At 42.9% G+C, this 21,434-nt stretch overlaps 2 protein-coding genes across 6 annotated transcripts; both read right to left on the reverse strand.

The window, feature by feature from the left end:
* Positions 1 to 901: 901 nt before the first annotated feature.
* NPEPL1 (aminopeptidase like 1) lies at positions 902 to 10,034 on the reverse strand. Its single transcript, XM_015882037.2, has 12 exons — positions 9,863 to 10,034; positions 8,946 to 9,131; positions 7,715 to 7,885; positions 7,161 to 7,250; positions 6,418 to 6,499; positions 6,084 to 6,226; positions 5,501 to 5,578; positions 3,737 to 3,837; positions 3,236 to 3,359; positions 2,637 to 2,813; positions 2,099 to 2,209; positions 902 to 1,814 (listed from the first exon to the last, which is right to left on the reverse strand). The coding sequence occupies exons 1-12, from the start codon at positions 10,010 to 10,012 to the stop codon at positions 1,656 to 1,658; spliced, it is 1,572 nt and encodes a 523-aa protein (XP_015737523.1). The 5' UTR covers positions 10,013 to 10,034; the 3' UTR covers positions 902 to 1,655.
* Positions 10,035 to 11,277: 1,243 nt separating this feature from the next.
* STX16 (syntaxin 16) lies at positions 11,278 to 20,101 on the reverse strand. Of its 5 annotated transcripts, none has more exons than XM_015882040.3 (9): positions 19,821 to 20,101; positions 17,464 to 17,475; positions 16,524 to 16,631; positions 16,013 to 16,153; positions 15,585 to 15,747; positions 14,596 to 14,687; positions 14,238 to 14,381; positions 13,685 to 13,765; positions 11,278 to 13,321 (listed from the first exon to the last, which is right to left on the reverse strand). In XM_015882040.3, exons 1-9 carry the CDS (start codon positions 19,899 to 19,901, stop codon positions 13,217 to 13,219), a joined length of 927 nt encoding a protein of 308 aa, XP_015737526.1. In that variant the 5' UTR covers positions 19,902 to 20,101; the 3' UTR covers positions 11,278 to 13,216. The 5 variants fall into 5 exon arrangements, with proteins under 5 accessions (XP_015737526.1, XP_085375901.1, XP_015737524.1 ...); XM_085519775.1 differs by having other exon boundaries at positions 17,464 to 17,507; positions 19,820 to 20,101; XM_015882038.3 differs by having other exon boundaries at positions 19,767 to 20,101.
* Positions 20,102 to 21,434: the final 1,333 nt, after the last annotated feature.

The raw sequence follows: 21,434 nt of genomic DNA on the forward strand, positions 1-21,434 counted from the left end.
CTCCCCGGTGCTGGAACAGCTGCTTATTCCTCCAGCTCAGGCCTTTGAGATGTAAATAGTGTAATCCGACTTCAAGAGGCAAGGAAATATTAGCAGAATGTAATGTAAATATTGTATAAATCATCCCAAAATAGCACGGCCACGGGATGAGCCAAAGACACTAACAGAAAGTTAAACAGGCTGAGTAAATATAGACTAAATATATTCCCCTCCTGGAACTGCCACTGGAATGGATCCAGACAGGAAATAGGTTAAAATGCAGCCTTGTGGCAGCGATGTTAAAAAGCCATTGGCCCATTTGGTGACATTTATAGTGAATTTTATATACTCCATACATTTTTTAATACATGTTGAGTTAAATATTATCAAATCTATAAAAAGGTATGGAAAAATGTCTGTTTTTATATGGGTGGACACTGCCCGGAACTCTCTCTGTGGGTTTTGTGTCAGAGAAGCGTTTGAAAGAAAACATGAGAGAGAAAATAAGTCCCCACAAGTGCAGTTTGTGAGGGCTGTTGTTGCCCCTCCAGTGCCTGAAGCTGCACAGCAAGGATCCTGGGGGACAGTGAGGCTCCTACGGGACAGCAGGAATAACAAGGCACAAACTGCAGCACTGCTGGGATGCATCATTTCCATTGGGTGCCCAAACCAAACCACAGCTCTGAGCTTCCACAAAAACTAACAGTATTCATCCCCAATCACTGCTGAGCCAAGTGAAGTGAATAAGTGGAAATTCTTCAGAACTGCGCTGCACTAATCAGCATGTGCTGGTACTGTATGAAGGTCTGTTTTCAGATGTGTAACCCCCAGGAAAAGAAACCCAAACAGAGTAATGAAATCGCACACAAGGGTCTGAAGCACTGTGTTCTCTGACATGTAAATAACACCACAAACCAGCACATGGGATATGTAAGCTGCTTTAATAATAATAATAAATTTGTTAAGTGGCAGGAAGCCACTCTGCTTTGTAAACCGATTTTACACAATCACGATCCCCCTGGCTGTTTTTTTTCCTTATTTAACATGAATACATTCTGTCATTTGAACGTGAAAGATTTAAGTAGAGATAATGTTCTGAACAGCTCTCATTGATTTTCCTGGTCAGAAAAACATTAAACATGCGGAAACAGCACCTTATTAAAACTAAAGGCCTTTTTCATGACATCTCCTTCGCTACTAAGCTGAACTGTCATTGAAGATGCCAAGCCCAGAGGTTGTTTTTCCTTGTCCTGTGTTTGGAGATGCAGTGGAGCCTGCAGAAATGACTGATAAAACCTCATGTAAAATATGTAATTCAGAAGGCTCTGTAAGCAAAAAACTGCAGTTGCTGCTTCAGAATAGGGAGAGCTTCTCATGCATTAATGCACTTAGTAACTGTTCTGTGAGGTGCTTGGAGGAGGACGTGCCCTCCTGGTACAGTCAGCTGAGTCTGAAGTCTGCACCACTGATATTGTTCAGCAACCGTTCGCACCAATAATTTAAAAAAAAGAAATAACAATCAGGCTGTTTTCATCAGAAAAATGAAATAAATCTTATCATAATAGTAAAAAATAAAATAAAATGGCCATTTCTGATGTGTGACATTTTCATTGCTTGAGAATGAATCAGTGCAAAGTGAGGTAACACGTGCACCCCGTCACAAAGGGCTGGGCACATCAAACCAGGCGCCGCCTTTTGGAATCCCTCTCCCTGTCCTCAGGGGGAGAGTCTCCATTGCAGCCCAGGGGGGACACCATGTTTAGCAAAGGGTCTTCAGATGCCCCTCCAAAAAGGGACAGCAGCAAAGCCACGCCGTAGCCAGTAGCTCGTTCACCCTGGAAAAGAAAACACACACAAAACCAATCCAAGTTGTCAAAATCTACAGTGATGAAAGATGTAGCAGATTAAAATGATCTTTAGAATATTTTAAAATCTAAATAAAGAATATGAACAGATGAAGCTCCCAAAACAAAGAAGCTCCAAGCAGAGACAAAGAGCTTTCCAAAAGAGTTAGATGGAGAAGAATTCTTTCTTTGCATCCGATGCCATAGAATCCAGAGCATCTGCACTTCCCTTCCTTTGCAAGAAGGGCAAAACAAACCAAGTGAGACACACGTACCGCATGAACAGGGGCAGCAATGTCGATGTGAACCCAGACTCCAGGCCAGTCAAAGCCGATGTGAGAAGCAATGAAGAGACCAGCACAAGAGCTTGGAGTATTGTCCCGGTCCTGCAGAAACAATAAGAATACAGTTGGTCTTGCAAGAAAAGAGAACAATATTCTCTTCTTCAATACAGAAAAGACAGGTGTACAGCTTTAATTCAACGACTAATAAATGGCTTTAAAATCCAGTCTTGCCAGTAAAGTATGCCACAAACACCGATTTAATCCCTGGTAGGAATCTGGCCCTGCTCTTTTTTTACTCTGGTCCAAGCTCCTTTCTGCAGCATTTGTGGAACTTATTGCACACTGCAACTCTCAAATGCTGCAAATGCAGCTGCAGAAAACTGTCCTCGATGTCCTGGCTTCTGCATTAATTTCTAGAAGATCACAGCCCACAGGACAAACTTTCATACAGCCATAGGTCAACACAGTGAGAATACATACAAGAACACATGTTTATGTAATCAGTGAAATGCAAAGGGGAAAAACTTACTGCCACAGAGTTCTTCATATCAGCTACAGCAGAGGTAAATTCACTGAAGTGGAGCTCAGGGCAATACACAAGAGGATGGACCAAGTCTCCACAGTTCCTGCCAGCTTTAACACAAGCCTTTTCCCACTCTTCGTTATTGGTAAGGACAGCAGCATGGTACTTCCCTGTAGCAATTCCCTGGTGAGATACATGACAAAATCAGGAATGATTCATTTCAGTGCAACAGTACCACACAGAACCATCCTGTACTGCTCCCTTTCAGCTGCTTTCCTCCTAACAGAACCAAGATGAAACATCTCAGAAGTAGTTGACAAAAGAAGGTAGTGTTAAAAATGTAGACAGAGACACTGCAGCTACTGGTGAATCTTTTAAAATTTCTCAAAATCCATTCTGCAGTAAAGTCCACATTTACCTGCACTATTACTGGAGTACCCACTACTGGAGACATTCAAAGTAGCTGGATGAGGCTCAGAGTGCCCTGATCTCATTGTAGATAAGCCGGTTCATTGTAGGAGAGTTGGACTAGATGGCCTTTAAAGGTCCCTTCCAACTCAAATGATTCTATACACCCCTGTTCACTAGATGGTCTGAATCAGTACCTGAGCTCCAGTAAGAGTGGCCATATCAAGAATGATATCAGCTCCAAGATCTTTGCATGCATAAGCAACTCCATCAGCCAGTATCAGCCGACCTTCTGCATCAGTATTATTGATTTCCACAGTTCTAGGAAGAAGAGAAGGCATTTAATACAACACTGCTTCAGCCTGTAACGCTCATCTACCATGACTAAAACACCGAGTTAGAAAAGTATATCGAATCTGCTTCCAAAATTAACTCTGCAAGTCTGTACTGCTGCTTTTTTAACAGTTGCATGGAAATGTTAAGCAAACTTCAGGTCATGATATGTACTTTGACGTACACTTACATACCCAACAGGACACTCTAAGCACATAGAAAACTCACTGCTATAGCTGTCTGAAATCCTATTATCAATATTTAGGGAAGCTGATGACGTTCACAATCTGAAAGGTATTCTGACAAATGGAATCAAAGATTGTTTCCTCTCAGTGTTTCTGGGAAAGAGATAGGTACAATCTTACTTTCCAGAGTAAAGAACATGAATGTCATCGGGTCTTGTTGCACGTGGTCCAACTGCATTCTCAGCCAAACAAAAAACAGCATGAAGATTGTCTTTAAAACCCTGTAATAACAACAAGAGAGGAATCAGTTTGGATTAACACCAAATCCATTTACTCAGACTGAAATCAATGTGAGATTATGATTTCTTGGCAGAAATGCCACTAATTACATGAGAAATCTGATTAATGTATGGTGATTTTGTTTGTACAACTACTACACTGTGTGGGGAGATTCTATAAACAGAAATGTAGATAAGCAGCAATTGTCCAACAGCATGCAGGCAGCTGATAGTTTCTGGAGGTGGATAATAACCTCTGCCCCTCTTCCCACTGAACTTTCCATTCAACAGAAGTTCAGACTTCAATCCTTCCAACAAAGTAATTTAAACTTCCTCCAGATTTACATTACTCTTAAGAGCATAGGAAAAAAAAAAGTCTTGACACAGTGACAAGGACAAATTACTTTTGCTGCCTATCTGAATACATTTTCTACAGGGTTGTTAATTCAACAGGTCTTGCACAGGGTTTTAATATTAAGCAGCAACATCATTCTTTTGGTTTTATATGTGATGGCACAGATTTCTCTTAGTTCACAGTTGTAATAATTGCATTTGAAATAGCCAATAACTCACATTCACACCTATTGTGACTGTGAATGTAATGTGTCAGTGCAGATAATTACATGCACACATACCTCTAACACAAGTATTGATTGAATCAGTGCAGATAATTACACATACCTCTAACACAAGGATCAACTGAATCACTGAAAGAAGACAGCACATGTAAAACCCAGACTCCGAAAGCACTGCTTTCAATCCTCACAAATGTGTAATCCAACTTTCTGCAGGACTTTGTTATGGGAAGGTAGTGGGTTTCCTATAATGCTGCTCAGAAATGTGGTTTCAGTTTTAAGTCTCTGCAGATAACTGAAGTTTACAATCCTTCCACATCAAACATGCTGCTAACGCCAAGGCACAGTGTTAAACTGTTGAGAAATGGGAACCTGGCAGTGATCATCTCCTGGACAAAGCTTCCATCAGATCTACGTGTTCATCTGCAGCAGTACAAGGTCTCTGAACTTTGGATACTATTTGGAAGCAGGAGCTGCTCTGTCAGCGAGATTCGGTGACTGAACTCGTGGGGAGGGCAGAACTGAATTGGTATCAGCCACTCTGCTTCCCCAGTTCATGTTGTTGAAGTATAATTCTTAATAATAAAAATAATTCTTAAGAATTCTCCATATTTCAACGTTTGGCTCCTTCTCAGCTCTGTGACTACTTTCTGACCACAGGAGCAAGCCAACAAGCAGCTCCTGATGGGACCTGAATTGTCATCTCCCCATCAGGTTAAGATTAGAGCTGGAGAATGATGCAGAACATACACAGACTTCATACTGCAGAGCTGCACACCCCCTTCATTGCTAAGGGGACAACAGCTGCCCCAGATTCCAAAGCTTAAACACGAATAACTCAGTTATGAATCTGATTCAAGGAACTACAATCAACTCAGTCCTCAAAACAGACCTGAAGCTCATAAAAGACACTTAGAAAAAGCTTAGCACTGAAGCAATTTCTCACCATTCCCAAGCAAAGACTTGAAATACTTTTATGAAACAGCAGAAAGAGCAGAGTGGCCCAAGAACTCCAATGGCAAAGGCAGGTCAGCCAAAAGTCATCCGGGTACTGGCAGGCTATGTGATATCAATTAACACATTTTACTTACTTGCTTTACAGTGGCTTTGAAGGCACCCAAAATAGCAGCTGCTCCACCACAGTCTCGTTTCATTCCTGGCATAGTAGTCTGTTTAAACAGAAACAGATTTCTGAAGCAAAAAACCCAAAAAGTTTTGCAGTACCACCTGATAAAGCTACTATTGCTGGTGCCTCTCTGTCTCTGGTCTTGCCAGTCCTTAGCCATTACAAGCACACAGCACACATACATATCTGCTTTTTGGTAGATCTTGCCTTAAAACAGTGAAAGCACTAAAATTCTGCTGCTCATTTGTTTAAATAGAAAAAGCAAAGATGCTGATTATAAGATAGGCACCGAGGTCAACTCAGATGGGCTTTGGATCTGCCTCCAAAATCAGTAAGGAAACATCTTTGTTTCTAAATTTCTACTAGCAGTGAGCAATACTTAAAGGGAAAATGTTCCTTAAATTCTATACGTCAGTCTGTGTCTGTACAGATGACGGCAGATCAACCATTTACTCAAACAAATACGCTTTGGTTTCTATCAACATTAATCAAATTATTTCCATTAGGAAATTACATAGTAAGCAAAAGCAAGAGAAGCACTGATGTACCTTTCCCTTAATGCTGAGTCCTCCAGTGTCATACACAATACCTTTCCCCACCCATGCAATGGTCTGTGTAGCACCATCTGGAGTGTGACTGAGAACTGCTAAGGCTGGAGGATGCAGAGCAGCCTTGCCAACTCCATAGATACCTGGGAGATGAGAGAATTGCATCACTTGTGGGCAAGAAAGACCGTGGAAAGTGATCTATTTTCTGCAAAGCATCTTGGAATATTATGAGCAATAAAACTCTTTCAAAAATGCATAAATTAAACTTTAAAATGGAGATGACACAACATTCCAATTAGCCGCTACAAAGAAAAGATGGATTTTAAGCACACACCTCCAAAGCCTCTCTCTTTCAGCTCCTCATCTCGAATAATGGTAGGAGTAATCCCGAGATCCTTGCCAACTTTTTTTATTTCCTTCATCATCAAAAGAAAAAGGACATCAGTAAGTGATCAGAAGGACACAGCAGAGATGCGCTCATGGATGGGCTTCAAGTCATTTTTGCATGTGTACACATGTAAACATTCACTGTTTCAGGAATGGCACTGGATTCCTGTCACCCAGCTTCACTGAGATATCCTTGATGATTTACTACTGCATGAAATGCAGATCTGACCCTTCAGCTCTGCCAGGTCAGCAGTAAATGCCAGTTGTTCATTCTGTTGGACTGTGATAAAATAAGACAGGAGTATTTTCATTCTCAACATCTTTTCAGATCTTTACAGTAAATTCATTTGTAAGTGTGTCAGCTTCTGTCCAGTCTCTTTCTTCAGAAACTTATCAGCACAGGGTTTAAGAAAGCACAGGCCAAGGAGCCAGCACTGCGACCAAATCAAGATCTTGCCTCTCCTCACTGCTGTTTCCCTACTCCAAGCTTTACCCTGCACCTTCTTCCCACTTCAAGTTCTACCAGGTATTAATGACTAAAGAAATAGCTTAAACATCCTTGGACATGTTCTTTCATATGTCCCCTACCGCTGACTAAAAGGTTTTGCTACGAGATGGAAACACTCATTATTGATTAAAGTAATTGGGACTTCCAGTAAGTAACTCTTACTCATCATGTGTATTACCCACCTCCAGGAAGTTATCTGTATTCATCTCATTGCATGGGGTGTCCACAATTCGAGCAGCCAGTCTGATTCCTTCTGCAGCACTTGCCAGACACTAAGAAAAGAAGTGAGAGCCGGTGAGAGCTGGCCTTGGTTCAGCTTTCCACATAACTCTGTATCCAGTCCTACACAGATTACATTGGATATTAGGTTTCTCTGGAGTCTAACTGCAAAGCAAGATCAGGAACAAAGTGCAAGGTGCATCTAAGAAGAACATGGGAAAAAAGAACCTTTTTTTGTACTACTTGTTTGGTATTTTCCACCCCTGAAATCTAAGTTCTGCAATAACATCTGCAGCCTTTGCGACATCAATATATCCAATCCTTCTACTCACATGTGCTTTGAACTGAACAGGTAACTTTGATCTAAGATCATGTCTTTAGATACAACACCTATTCCACATCCAGCTTGAGGCACACGTTCTTGTGTGTGCAACTAATCCAAGGAAAAGAAAAATTTCAGGGAATACTGAAAATAACCTGATAACGAGGAGAAAAATCCCACAACACAGAAGCTTACTTTCAGGGTTGCCACTTCTATGGGTCCGTTGTTTTGTCCAACCAAGAAAAACTCTACAGTTACAGTTTTCTTCTCTGTGCGTCTCGATGCGCTGGAGCGATGTGTGAACAACGGGAAAGCCCTGGCCAATGCACAAGCAGAAGCAAAAACTTCAGACCGCTCACAGACCATCTGAAACATCAGCCAGAAGACAAACAAGTCAAGTGACAGCAGAGACATTGGGAGACTGCATTTAAAAGGATCCATTAACTGAGATAGTATTGGCAAAAAGCAGAAGAACTGATGTAACTGTGACATGCTGACACATCACACCCTGCACGGATGGGCAGCAGTACAGACAGCACCACACTGAACTAACTGGTTCAGTTCGTTTCCCACACGGAAAAGAATTACATTACTGGACATGACTGTGCAGGTATCATCAGTCCTTCTAATGGATCTGGACTGTCTTAATTATACTTGTCTAATTAACACAGGTCAGCCTACAGATTGAGACAAAAAAGCAAGGCAACTATCAATGTGTGTTCAGAACAAAGTGAGAGATCATATGAAAACATGGTTAATATTAACCCAAAGCTTTCTAACACGCCGAATGCTCTTCTGAAGTTCATTACAGGGATTACCAGTGGGAAGCAGCTTTAGTTAAACATCTCGGAATTTAACCATAAGGGAAAAATACCGGCAGAGCTGTAACTCTTGGAAACAAATGCAGTTTACAATTAGATTTGTTACATTAGCTTTCTCTACTAAGCTGGAACTCAGAGTCTGGATGAATCAGAAAAAAATAACAAATTCATTGGAGCAGAACAGTGCAAGACGTTTCCCTGCACACGACTTCTGCTGGAGCACTGGTGTGCACTGAGACTTTTAAACCTCACCCCCTTAACTGGGTTATGTGATACAGACACCCTGTACTCGGTACACAGTCCATGCCAGCTTTCTACAGCAGGACACATACCACGAGCTGATGTCTCAAATCCTAGTTTGGAAAAATCTACTACTGCTTCCCTTTGTATAACAGCACCGGTTGAAAACATTCTGCACATTGTCATCTTTAATTCCCTTCAACTGTCCGAGCGTGCAGAAGCTTTATGTCCCAGCACAACAGCATTTATAAACACTGATATAATTACACAGATAATACCTGCCCACCTCCAGACTCCTCAGATACAGCTAAATCCTGCACAGCCGACAAACAGTTCACCAGAAGCACCTGCAAACTGCCACTTACCACAATGCATCTGTTGACGCCTCCTGGGAGGCAGTTCCTAACCAGGCGGGTGATGAACTGAGCTGCAGACGGGCTGTTGTGCCGGCTGACCCGGGATGGCAGCGCGGCCACGGTGGCGTAGTTCAGGTAGAGCGGGCAGCTGTCGGTGGGGTTTGGGTTCAGGGTGCCCAGCGCAGACTGCCAGAGCTGAGGAGAAAAGAAGAAACTTAAACTAAGAACTGCATTGGATTTCTCCTTCTGACCACAGTCTCACTGTGACTCCATTTAGACAGTCTTGAACCATAAGACTTCAGGTGTTGGAAACAAAGATTTTAGTCACGCCCTTATAAATGCAACAACCTCTAGAGCGATGAGATGGGAAATATGGCAAACCTTTAGTAATTAGGCAGCACAGATGTGCTACCCATTGCATGGATCTCTTTTAAGCCTCATGAGCTATAACTTAAAAACACAGCACTAAGAGCCAAGGCTGCTCCGGAGGCTTTTAAATCAAGGCCATCTCGCTAGTGATAAATGAATGGACTGATTTACTAATCCCAACTCATTCTTTCACACAGATACTTAATTAAAAACAACAATAAGAAAAGGTAACACATTGTCATAATACACTCAGTAGCCCCAAAATCAAACCGCCAAGCATGGCACATCCTAAAAGCTGCGATGCAAAATATTTCTCGTTTCACCACAACCCACTGACACCCCCAACATAAAAACAGGTCTGCAAATTCCATCGCAGGAGCTGAAGCTGGTAGGGGGCACAAGGCAGCGCATCCTTCAGGCCGGGGCCGGCCCTGCTGCTCCAGCATTGCGGGACACGGCACGTTGTGGATCTAATGTTCCAACACCGCCGCTCCATGTTTCCCGTACAGGCCCCTTCCCTCCCCCGGCCGCTGCAGGCCCCGCCGCTCCGGGCTCACCTCCTCGCTGACCCTCGGCTGCAGCTTGCCCCGCAGCTGGGCCCAGGGCAGGCGGTGCAGGTTGTGGAGCTGCCCCAGGACGAGCAGCGGGCGGTTCTGCGGATCCGCCTCCCCGGCGTTCGCCTGGAACTCCAGCTGCACGTTCGCCATCTTTCTGCCCCCGGCCCGGCCCGTCCGCGCGGCTCCGCCCAGCGCCGGCTGCGAGGGGCGGGGAGACACGGCGGCCCCCGGTGGTCGCACCGGGCACGGCAGGACGGAGGGCGGCTCTGCGGGCCCGGATGTACGAGGAGCCCGGAGCCGCCGTCCCTCCGCCGCTCAGCGGGCAGTGCTGGCACGGAGCGCCCGCAGCACCGAGGGGAAGCACGAAACCTGTGTCTCCCATTCTTCGTTCCATTCAAGGATTACAGATTACAAAATTACAGAGGGATCCCAATGGAAAAACGCTGCGTGAAGCCAAACGACAGACAGAACGTGCTTCTAGAGAGCAGGCGGCCAAAATACACTCAGAGCTGTAACACGGGGACTCACACGGGGAAGCAGCGCTTTCCAGGCTCCAGCTTTAACGCCGTACATGTGTGTTTTCAATGTGTTTTCAATTTGCGTATCCTCACGTTTTCACGCTTGTCGAGCGCCTCCCGTGAACGCTGTGTCAGCGGGGAATGTCTGAGCACCACGAGGGGAGTGCGATTCGTTTACACTGCAGAAGTAAATGCAGATGTAAATAATGGAGGCAAATCTAAGAAGGAAATGAGCGTTAGGCTGAGATCCAGGGAAATAAAAAAGGACAAAAAACTTTCTTAGTCTTTTCTTACTGGGCCCCTGAAGGGACATTATGGGAGCTTTATTGCCCAATGCCTTTTAAAGTAGCCAGAATTAAAGGTCTAACAAGATCAGTTGCAGAGGTCAGTCGTGGCTGGGATAACCCCATAAACAAGTTCAAACTGCAGTGCTCAGTAACACTTCATATAGAGATATGAAAGCCAACTTTTATGAGCCTCTTTACTGGGCCAAAGAACATGAGCTGTTTGGGGTTCATTATTTCAGTCAGTTCATACGGACAGTGAGGGAAATAGGAAAGAAAATAACAGAATTATTTCAGAATTGAGTCGTTCAAAGGATTCCACCAGGCAAAGCCCTTGTCATGAAGTACGTTCTGTTATTCCTTCTGCTGCAAGGGTCATAATACACCACTGACCCCAGACCTGCAGTACCTTGAGGAAACAAAGCAGTAGGCAATTGCCATCTAATCCACGATCATTAAGGGCAGCAGAGCCCCAATCATGGCAATAAACCTGACCTTCCCCATCATTCTATCTATAGAACAGAAGTTTGACAGAAGATACTACTGGCATTTCAATGGTGACCTCAAGGGATGAAAATCACTTGACAATGCAATTATACTACAGAATCAGATATTTCATGTCACTGCTGCTTTCATTTAATTTTGAAGAATATATGGAGACATTGATGACATCACACGTATTTGCTTCAGTTTACACCATTTTAAGAAAAAGGAATCGACCAATTAGGTTGGAAGTGTTTTATTACTTCTTTGAATCCTTCAGCCATGATAAAATGTCAAAAGCACCAGTCAAGACAGAAATAAATAACACGTTCTCATGTTAGAAAGTTGCAAATACAGTATATTAAATTATAGCAATACGCTGCTTCACACCAACTGCTGTAGCCAGCACACTAGGGAGACAGTAGTTTTACTCACGGTCATTGAAAAGATCTATTACCAGAACAGGGGACTGCACACCCAACTAAAAGCATGTACTTCTTTCACTGACTTACTGGATGAATTTCAACAAGGGCTTGAACTGGCAGCTTTGGAAGTTCAACATCCCCTTTGTCTGGAGGTAACACAGTGGTACAAATCTCTCCGCAATAACCCACAGCTTACATGTTTTTGTAGCCTTTTCTTTCAGGCCCGTTCCTGCATCGAGTCTGTTTAAACCCACATCTTAGGAGCTCCGCAGTACATTGTAAACACAAGTTCAGGGCAGGTGCAACATTAAAATCATAGCACATATTACGAAACTGCACTCCAGGGCATTTAGCAGAACACCTCCGCAAGCTTATGGGGAGCATTGCATCAGTCAGAAATGGAGGAGATTCAGTTCCAGTCTCTTTGGGGAAGAAGTCCGTACAGAAGAGCCATATTAAAAATATTAAGGCAAGGCCTCTACAATCACACGCTACTGCAGGCCTGGATTGAAATATGAATGCTCTATTACTTGGATGTTTCTCTAATTCCTCTTTTATGGCCTACAGGCAGGTTTTCCACTGCAAGAGAGATTTGAAGGAACAGGTAATTCTCCACTGAAGGCCTCCTAGGACGCATCACTTGCACAGCATCTGCCACAGTTAGCAGGAGACCAGAAATGCATCCTTTTCTAGGCAGGCATTTGAAAAAAAATAATTGGTATGGGAAAATGGATCTAACACGTATTGTAGTAAAGTTACATATAGAAAACCATGTGTGGACAGACGCACTGTAAAACAAACAGCTTAGAAAACAGCTTAGAGCCAACAGCCTCCATGGCACGGCAGGTCACGTAGTGTAGGAAGCCTAAAGGGAAATCTCTGTTTTTCGGGTTTAACTTCATCTCAGCTTTGATGTAATGACAGAACTTTTATTCTTTTCAAAAGCACATAAATAGACACCATCTTTCTGGTAGAAAGAAGAAAAAAAAAACGTTCTCATGATTGCTCAAGCTCAAAAAAAAAATTAATTAGCTAAATGTGTTAAATTACACCAGTGATTAAATCTTGTATTTACAAGATCGTATGCTATTTTGATTCTTAGTAATGCTGCAATATCTAAATTAAGATCACACGGATGGAATTCGGCTCTGCCTGTTAAAAGCTCTCTTCTTCATCTCCAATTCCTCTTAGTTTTCGAGTCTGAAGAAATGAAGTCAGCCATTTTTGTGCCTTGTGCCTCAGCTCGAGTCCTGTGACTCAGGAACACGGTTTAAATGTGAAGCCTTAAGATTTGTGGCAGTACAGAAGACAACGCATTCTTTCTCACTGTAACAAACTAAGTACAGAACTCACTAATAAATAAGAGTTTTGTAGTTATTTAAGCATCATGTTTCCAAATACCTCTGGACAAAGAACCAAATGATTCATTTGAGAGCATCGAATTTCCTGACGTTCTCCATCTCCTCTTTACCAACACCTCACCAATCACCAAACTGGAGCTTCGAGGAATCCAGAAGCATTGCACAGACTTTGCACCATGAGGGCGCGTACATTCAAAGGCAGCTTTCTTGAGTGCGGGTCCATCCATTCACATTGGGGAAAAAAGTTCACGTAAACTCCAAAAATAAGAAAATTAAGTGAAACCTAGTGTGACTTTACACCAATAAGAACAACAATGAGGACAATTACTATAACAAACAAAATTAAAATCACAAGCATCTTCCGATTCTTCTTTTGATATTGCTCTGCCTGTAGAAACAGGAAAGAAAGAGTTAATACAATAATTACGCCAAGCTGGGGTTTGCTGACAATTTATTAAATACCACTAAACTAGAAGTAGCACTGATTGATTGCAACTGATTCATTTATTTCCACTTCAGCTTGTGTAAATTGCTTGCAACTACTTTCAGCCTTGTCTGACAGCAAAACCACCACCATTAAAATCTGTATCCTGACAGATGTTAAATAGTAAAACTTCCCATTAAAAACATGAGGTTGAACTTAACTTTCAACAAATGTTACATGGTAAGAAAAAATATTAAAAATTATTCTTGCTACTCATGCTGCTGAGATAACCAGATGTGCAAAGCAGCACATGTATTACCAGCTTACCTTATGTAGTTGTTTTAAACCCTCTTCAGTTTTGATACACGACTGTTCAACATTGTAGTCAATTCTATCTAGAACTGTTCCCTAAATGAAATAGAGAGGACGACAAAGCTGAGCCAAAATAAACTTTGACCAGATTGTGGTTATGAGTAGCAGAGTAATAATGCTTACAGCAAACAGCTCATTAGAAGATCTACTTGGAATATCTTGAAATGACCTTCTTGGTTTATTGCCTAACTGGTAGTTCTGTCATCTCATCTCAGTCTTCACTAATTGCTAAGACCCAGCTCAGATGCTTTTTCTAACATATTAAACCTAAACTTTCTGGAAGAAATAATCAACAGAATCTGGAATTCTACAGTTTTTCTAATTTAATACCCATAAATGGTTATTTTTCCTTTGTTAGTTAATCTCCTTGCAGATTACAAACAGAGGATACCTTAGCCTGAACCAGTGAGGGGTATATGAAGACACTGTATTACACTGTGAGGAGTCTGTAAACCTTAATGCTACATGCAGTCTCCCATCTCTCACTGACACTGTGGTGCTGCTGTACCTGTTCTACTATCATTGCTCCCAGGTCCCGAAATATTTCATTGAGATCAGAGATTGACTGTACAATCTGACGGATTTCTCGTTCCCGCTCTTCCACCAGCAATGTGTTTTGCTCCACCAATGCCAGCTGGTCATCTGTAAAACCCTGGTGAAATAAAAGATTGAATTGTGAAGAAGTTAGCAATAACGACAGCATTTATAAGATTCCACAACATAACGTTCCTTCTGAATGTCAATAGTAGAAAACTACTCAAAAAAACATCTTGCTGTGCTTTATAAACAGAGTTTTAGGGTCACTAAAATAACTTGGTACTTTAAGGAGTTTCTTCAAATTGAATTTGCTTAATATCTTAACTTACTCTGTCGTAAAGTGTATCATCCTCCCCATCATCCATCAGTGGGACTGAGGTGTCAAAGAAGTGTTTGGATCTTTCTTCTCTACTCTTCATGCCTGTGAAAGACAAACCATGTTGGAGCACAACGGACTCACACTGAAGTCACTCAGATTTTTTATCATCTTTCAAAAGTTGTAGGCAGGAGAGTATTTTCCAACAGCTTTTGGAGGAAACGTGACACAAACAGGAGAGAAAGAATGAGGTCTGAAGCAATGGGTAGAAAAGTATAAGAAAATCTCTGATGACAGTGTCTGAACTGTAACTGTCCCATAAGCTTACTGCTTAGAACGTAACAAATGCAAACGCTTACAAAACAGATTAACCCAGTGATTTTAAGTCATTATGTTCCATGAAGTTAAAGAGTTAAGAGCCTTAAAGTACGATCACTCTGTATTCTGTGTGAACAGAACGTTCTGACCCTCATTCCACCACAAGAAGAAATTGCAATATTATGTCTGAAGATTGGTTACTGCATATGAAGTTGAAATTACTTTGCCAAAAAACAACCTAATATTAGACTTTAAACAGAATCTTCCGTTTCCAAGCTGTTTAAGGTTGCAGAACTTTATCACAGACCATCTTCTAAAATATAATCTATCACAAACTACCAATCATCAGCAGGCATCATTCTGAGAAACAACAGCTGCCCCACCAGCACAACAGCCGTAGCTGGGCAGACCACAATTTGAGAAGTAATATGTTAAAAGAGTAAATGGCTGAAACACGATGCTTTCATTGATAAATCTAACTGACATTTTTGCTTTAGCAGTATGAAATAAAGAGGTAATGGCTGTGAAGCAGAAATTGCTGAATTCTGATCTCCACTCTATTATACCTTTTGTGATCCTGGGAATATAACTTAAGTTCTTTATACTTTCCTAAACAAGAAAATAAGCACACCTTAGTGCTCTCCACAAAAAGTGCCCATACATCACTGTATCTTTTATGCTTACGTTTGAGATAGTCAGACTGTGCATGCCTGAAGTTGGTGGATAGCTCCTGAAGGGACTGTGCTAAGGAAGACACTACATTCCTGAGAACCCGTGCTTCTTGTGCTGTACAAGTCCGTGACCTGCTCTGCAAAACCTGGACTGCTCTCTGACATCTGTGAAATAACTGAGAAAACAATTCAGTTAGTTAAAAACATACAGCAACTCACGCATTAAGTATCACATTGGGTTTACTGTTGCCCAGTACAACATTTAAAAGGACACAGAAATAGATAATATAGATGAGCATTGTAAATCTAACAGGATAGCACAGTAACACAGGTACTTCTGATCAAAGACATTTGCTTCCTTGTAACTGCTTCCACTGTCTCACCACGTTATCTGTCAAAGATACATCAATCTGTAGGTTCAGAATTGAAAGTGCTCTGTACCTGTGTGATCTCTTGGGTTGTTATCTCTATTGCACGTTCTTCTTCACTGCTGTCATCTAGTGTTGGTCTGTTCAGATGTTTATCATGAAGACTGGCTAATTCTTTCATCTTCGTTTTCACCCTGGCAATATCATACTGAATCTAAAACAGCAAACACAATAACAGGGAAAGGAGAGTGAGTAATGGTTCAGAGGAAAAACTCCTGACAAATGCTAGGCAAAAATATTGAAAGTAACCTCATAACAAAAAACAGACCAAAGATCATTAGAACAAAAACCCACAAACAGCTCATCTCTTACTAACTGAAAACTTCTCTGATTCATGGTTTTTAAACCTCTGCTTGTTAAGGCAAGGCAAGAATGCTCTTCTCAAATACGCTTTACTGAGTTGCAATACTACACTGATCATTATATAACATAGTAAGAAAAGTTTATCCAACTATTGAAAATGCAAATAAAAATTCAGGTTACACCTGAAAAAAACTCAGTGTTGGATTTGCCATACAACTTACTTCATCTGCTCCATCAACCCATTTGGGAGGTAAGCGTTTTGTTACACCAATTGCTGCCTCAGGATCTAAACTTATTCCTGACACCAGGGCCATACGATCATCAGCAAGCTGCAGGAGATAAAAGAAATCTTCTTAGACAGACAGCAAATCAACATTACTCAAAGTAGATGGCAGTTCTTGAGGAAAAGTGCTTGTGTGCCTTCCCTTCTCATATACAGGAACCTCAAGCACGTGTTTGCATGTGATGCAGGTATAAATTATTGAAGACAGGCACACTGCTGTACAGCAGCACTGTAGCAGTTGTGGAGGGTGTGTTATGCTTCTTGGAGACTACTTTGGGGATCAGAATCCATTTTGTAGGTTGAAGTACTAAACGGTTACCAATGAAACTGGGAGACAGTAAGGATTTTTTCAGTTGGAGCCAGCTTTGTAATTCCAGAGATAGGATAACTTCATCTACTACAGGCAGAAAAAAGTGGTATCAAATGATACTGCTTAGAACTCAACTAATTATTGCACTGCCCATTCTTCCAGATTTCTTATTTTCCTCCATCAGGCCTGGAAATCCCTGAGGCTCCACCTCCTTTAAAATCCAATCCTTCCTCCTTCCTGAACAATTGTTTCCTGAAAGCCTGTTCTCTATCCTCAGCATTGTTTCCTGACCAGAGTTTATATAATTCATGCATAGCATAAGGTATTGTGAACAGCTTCACTGTGCCCCGCACGGATACAAAAAGTCAAACTGGATTATAAATATATACATAGAAATGTGGTACTGTAATCTCACAAAATGCTTGTCTCCTCTTGGCAGCTGTGTCAGACTGTACACAAATACATCTCCTTCTATATAATGAGGTGGAATAAGCTAGCATTGCAAAGAAAGGAGCATTTTTGCTCGGTGATGTGTGCTTGATGCAAAATAAGAAGTGATAAGCAATACCTCATCCAGCTCCTGAAGTGATTTGTGGATCCCATCAGCCCCATCCAGTTAGAGACAACGAAAGGTAACAGGGAAAAAAGACACAGAGGACAGATAGAGGGTATGGTCAGTTGGGAAAATACCAGTAGCTCGGTGTTGTTGTTTTAAATGCAAAATTGCTTACAATATATAAAACAAATGGACTTTTAAAACAACACTATCCAATAACAAGTACAATATCATGATATATTTGAGACAGTCTTTTGCCTGGAACACAAACTTTTCAGGTTAAAAACTGGTTTGCAAAAATTTCTGATTGAAAACACTGTAATATATTCAAACATGATGAGAGCAATTTTACTGTATTATTAACATCTATGGGTGAGTTAAAGGTTTCACTAACAGGAGAATTACAGTTCTCCAAACAAAGCTTACAAACCATACAAACTTTATAAGCACCTCAGTTACCACAGTATAAAACAGACAGCAGATGGCAAAAAGCAAAAGCAGCATATGTTCCCACATGCAAACACTGCAGTTTCAGGTAGCATCAGTACACATGTGTGCACAAAACCCCTCGGTTGGCATCTGCAACTCATCTGCAGCTCATCACTCCTTGTGCTGCTGGGGTGTGTTAGCATGTGAGATCTAAGACAAGGACATCATGCTTGTGGTTTGCCAAAGCAGCAAGCTTCAATTAATCTCTGTTACCCTGCACTCAATCTCTCAAGTACAGCTGTACTGTTAGGAACACTATTTCAGCTAGCTGAGCTTAAGGAGTGTCAGTGTGAGAACGCATCTCCCAAGGCAGAAAGCTGCTTCTCACACAGTGCCCTCATAACTAAATATTTCTTGAGAAGTTTGGAGAGCAAAGTAAGATCAGCCCAAGCACTATGAGCTACAGACTGCAACACGGCCCTGCTGGTGTGCAGCAATTCTGCTCCGGGGACACCACCCAAAAGAAAAAGTAATTAGCTATTACTGACAGTGATAAGCACCTCAAAAACGTGAAAGTGAAGAGTTCACGTTGACACCTTCACCCTGCTCACTGTGTTTACAGTAAGCAGCAACTATGGAACTTGGAAGTGCCCACAGCTGAACCACTGACCAACCCCAGCAGCTGCTCAAACCAGGACCAATCTGCAGCCACTTGGCTTCGGCAGCACTGCAATGACCATCCCAGAAAATGCTTTGGTTCAGATTAACAAACATGAGAAATAAACATTCCAAGCAAATGTGAAGTGTCCTGTGCTCACTGCAGTTCCACTGCTCAGCAGCCTGCATGCAGTGCAGCTCTCATTGTCTATTGGCATTTAGAGAATTCCAATGATCAAAAATGCTACTGATATCAGCAAAAAACACCCCAAACTCTTAACAGGAATCAAATGCAGTGTCAAATTAAACACTGCAATACACACTGTTATTGATGCTTCCTGGTCTGTAAATAAATCCAATACACAGCTTGAATAGATACAGGTGCAATTAAATGAACAAAGACTGCTCAGGGCCAACTCATCAGCTGAAATCAATTTAGCAGCACTGCTTTTCCTCTAACCAAAAACACGAACACAAAGCAAGGCAGAGAGATGAGACTGCAGGCAGGTATTTACTGGATGTTGTCCCAAACAAATGATACATCTGAAGAAGCAGCTTAAGACCCTGGAAAGCTGAGCTGCCCAGCAGCTTCAACGCTACCATCAACATGATGTATTAGTATTAAACACTGTTCAAATTTCCCCCAGGAAACTGCTTTGATAGATGCCTATTTTGGGAAGAGCTATTCTGAAAATTCTGGTTTCAAAGCGCTCTTCTGTTTTCAGGTTTCCCACCCCAGTGTGAGCAGCTCAAAACACACAAAAAGCCACAGAAGGGGCCATGGAGCGATGGCTTTTTGAAGGCATCACATCGGCACCTCCCGGCCTCACAGCTTTCCTTGTGTCGGGGGGAAAGGTATCGGGTGTGAGGGTGCAGTGCGGACACATCGAGCAGCGGGAATAACCCACAGCACCGCGTTTAACAGCGCCCACACGGAGGCGAATAGAAGAGTTCCGCTCCACAGAGTAAATTCGGCTCTTGTCACTGGGGAATCATAACACAACCAGTGAGCAGTGACCTCTCGTGAAGGCCAGAGCCGCGTTATGCGGTAGGAGCAGCACAGTGCTCGGGAGGGACCCGCACGGAGCATCATGGAGCATCATCATGGAGCATCATGGAGCTCTTCTGTTCGACCCACGCGTGGGGAAAGGCGGGGTAGGGGTGTGTGGGGGGGTCGCGGAGCAGCCCTCGGCGCAGCAAGGTACATAGGATGAAGGGAGGAGACTCACCGCAGCAGCCATGCTACGTGAATTCAGAGGGCTGGAGGAGCCGTAACTACTCACTTGCTCGGCCAGCAGCTGCCGGCTCTGCACCGCGTTGTTCCGCAACAACAAGAACGCGTCGGTAAGACGCCGGGTGGCCATGGCCGCCCCGCCCGGGGGACCCCCGCCCCGGGGCCGCTCAGTGCCGGTCCGAGCTGAGCCCGGGGCCTGCGGGCAGAGTCCCGCTCACAGAGCGAGGCCAAAACCCCCCGGCGCCGAGGGGCCGCCAGCCCCCGGCATCCCCTGCATCCCCACGGATCCGTCGGCGGCCCCGGCCGCGGCCCGGCTCACTTCCGCGTGGTGCATCGCTCCGTTCTTCCGCCGCCCCGCCCGGACCCGCAGCCGCGCAACAACGTTCCGCCCGGTTTGGGTTCAAAATAAAGTGCTGTAGAATGACCGTTTTGATTTCACTGCTTCTCTTTTTCGTTTATTCTTATCCGAATTCCCCACCACTGCCCCAAATTTGCTTTGCTTTCAATTATTTTTCCATTTAAAAACAACTGTGAAACACTCCTCCTTACCCAAGTCTGTCAACTCCAAGAATCCAGAAACCAGAACATCCTCCCACATGAACAACCCATCGTCAAGGACAGCACTGGGTTTGAGTTGCTGAACAAAGCTTTTTGATAAGCCTGTCCAAAAGGTTTTATTTTATTTCATTTATCCTTTTTCCCTCCACTGCTTTTTTTGCTCCTCAGTGCCATCAGCTCCACTACTGCATGTTGGAATCGTAGAATCATTAAGGTTGGAAAAGACCACTAAGGACATTGAGTCCAACCACCAGCACACCCCGCCATGCCATGACCACGTCCCTCAGTTCCCCGTCTCTGTGGTACTTGAACATCTCCAGGGATGGTGACCAGGAGAATCAACAGCTTCAATTCTCACCCAAATAAAATAAGATACTGTTTCCACGTATGGAAGGAGCAGAGGCTGTAATTGCAACACCATGTTATGGAAATGTTGCCCCATTTTATTGAGCCACTTGGGCAGCCTTACGCAGTGAGAAATGGAAAGAAGGATCCCTTTGCTGCTTTAAGGCATCTGGGGAGTTTTCTTGGGCAGACCTTCTGCTCAGTGGGAGAGACACAAAACTTGGAACTTAGCAAGGAAATAAGCTCCAGCCTTATGAGGATCACCACACGCATTTCATTCTTCGTGGTCTGGTGAAATGTGTTTTCACTTTGGCTGCCTTACAAAGGCTTTAAAAATATATGTATACACTTCATTTCTTCATGCTAATTTTTAATCTACTGTAACAATTTTTTATTCTGAGAGCAGTTTCAGTTAATGATCCTCCAGCCCTCTCTTGGCATTGCTGCCGTGGCTGTAAGTGGAGTGGAATTTCACATGCACCCAGAGATCCCTTAGTTCTGGATGGATATACAGAGAAAGCTGGTTGGGATCTCTCACTTGGAGGGCTGGCAATGTGAACCCCATGGGAAGCCTTCTGCCCCTTATTTCAAGGCACAGGGGCCATTTACATCTTCTACTTGTTTTCTGACAGCTTACAAAGCTTTGAATGTTGGGCAGGCTGTGAACTGAAACAAAGGATATAAAAAGCATTTGGGACTGATACACAGTGGGATAAAACTCTGTAAGGAAGCAGTCCAGAGCTAACTCAGTGAATAACCA

The sequence above is a fragment of the Coturnix japonica genome, chromosome 19 (assembly GCF_054131305.1).
Source record: "Coturnix japonica strain WE chromosome 19, WE-NBRP24, whole genome shotgun sequence".
In the NCBI taxonomy this organism is placed as follows: Eukaryota; Metazoa; Chordata; class Aves; order Galliformes; family Phasianidae; genus Coturnix; species Coturnix japonica.

Excerpts from the sequence above, each read along its gene's own strand:
- NPEPL1 (XM_015882037.2), bottom strand. The coding sequence starts at position 10,012 with ATGGCGAACGTGCAGCTGGAGTTCCAGGCGAACGCCGGGGAGGCGGAT. Across the intron at positions 2,210-2,636 it reads ATATGAAGAACTCTGTGGCA|GACCGGGACAATACTCCAAG; the intron begins GTAAGTTTTTCC and ends TTGTTTCTGCAG. Across the intron at positions 1,815-2,098 it reads TTGCTGCCCCTGTTCATGCG|GGTGAACGAGCTACTGGCTA; the intron begins GTACGTGTGTCT and ends TTTCTTTTCCAG.
- STX16 (XM_015882038.3), bottom strand. The coding sequence starts at position 19,901 with ATGGCCACCCGGCGTCTTACCGACGCGTTCTTGTTGTTGCGGAACAAC. Across the intron at positions 16,154-16,523 it reads GGGTTGATGGAGCAGATGAA|ATTCAGTATGATATTGCCAG; the intron begins GTAAGTTGTATG and ends TTGCTGTTTTAG. Across the intron at positions 13,322-13,684 it reads GTTTAAAACAACTACATAAG|GCAGAGCAATATCAAAAGAA; the intron begins GTAAGCTGGTAA and ends CTGTTTCTACAG.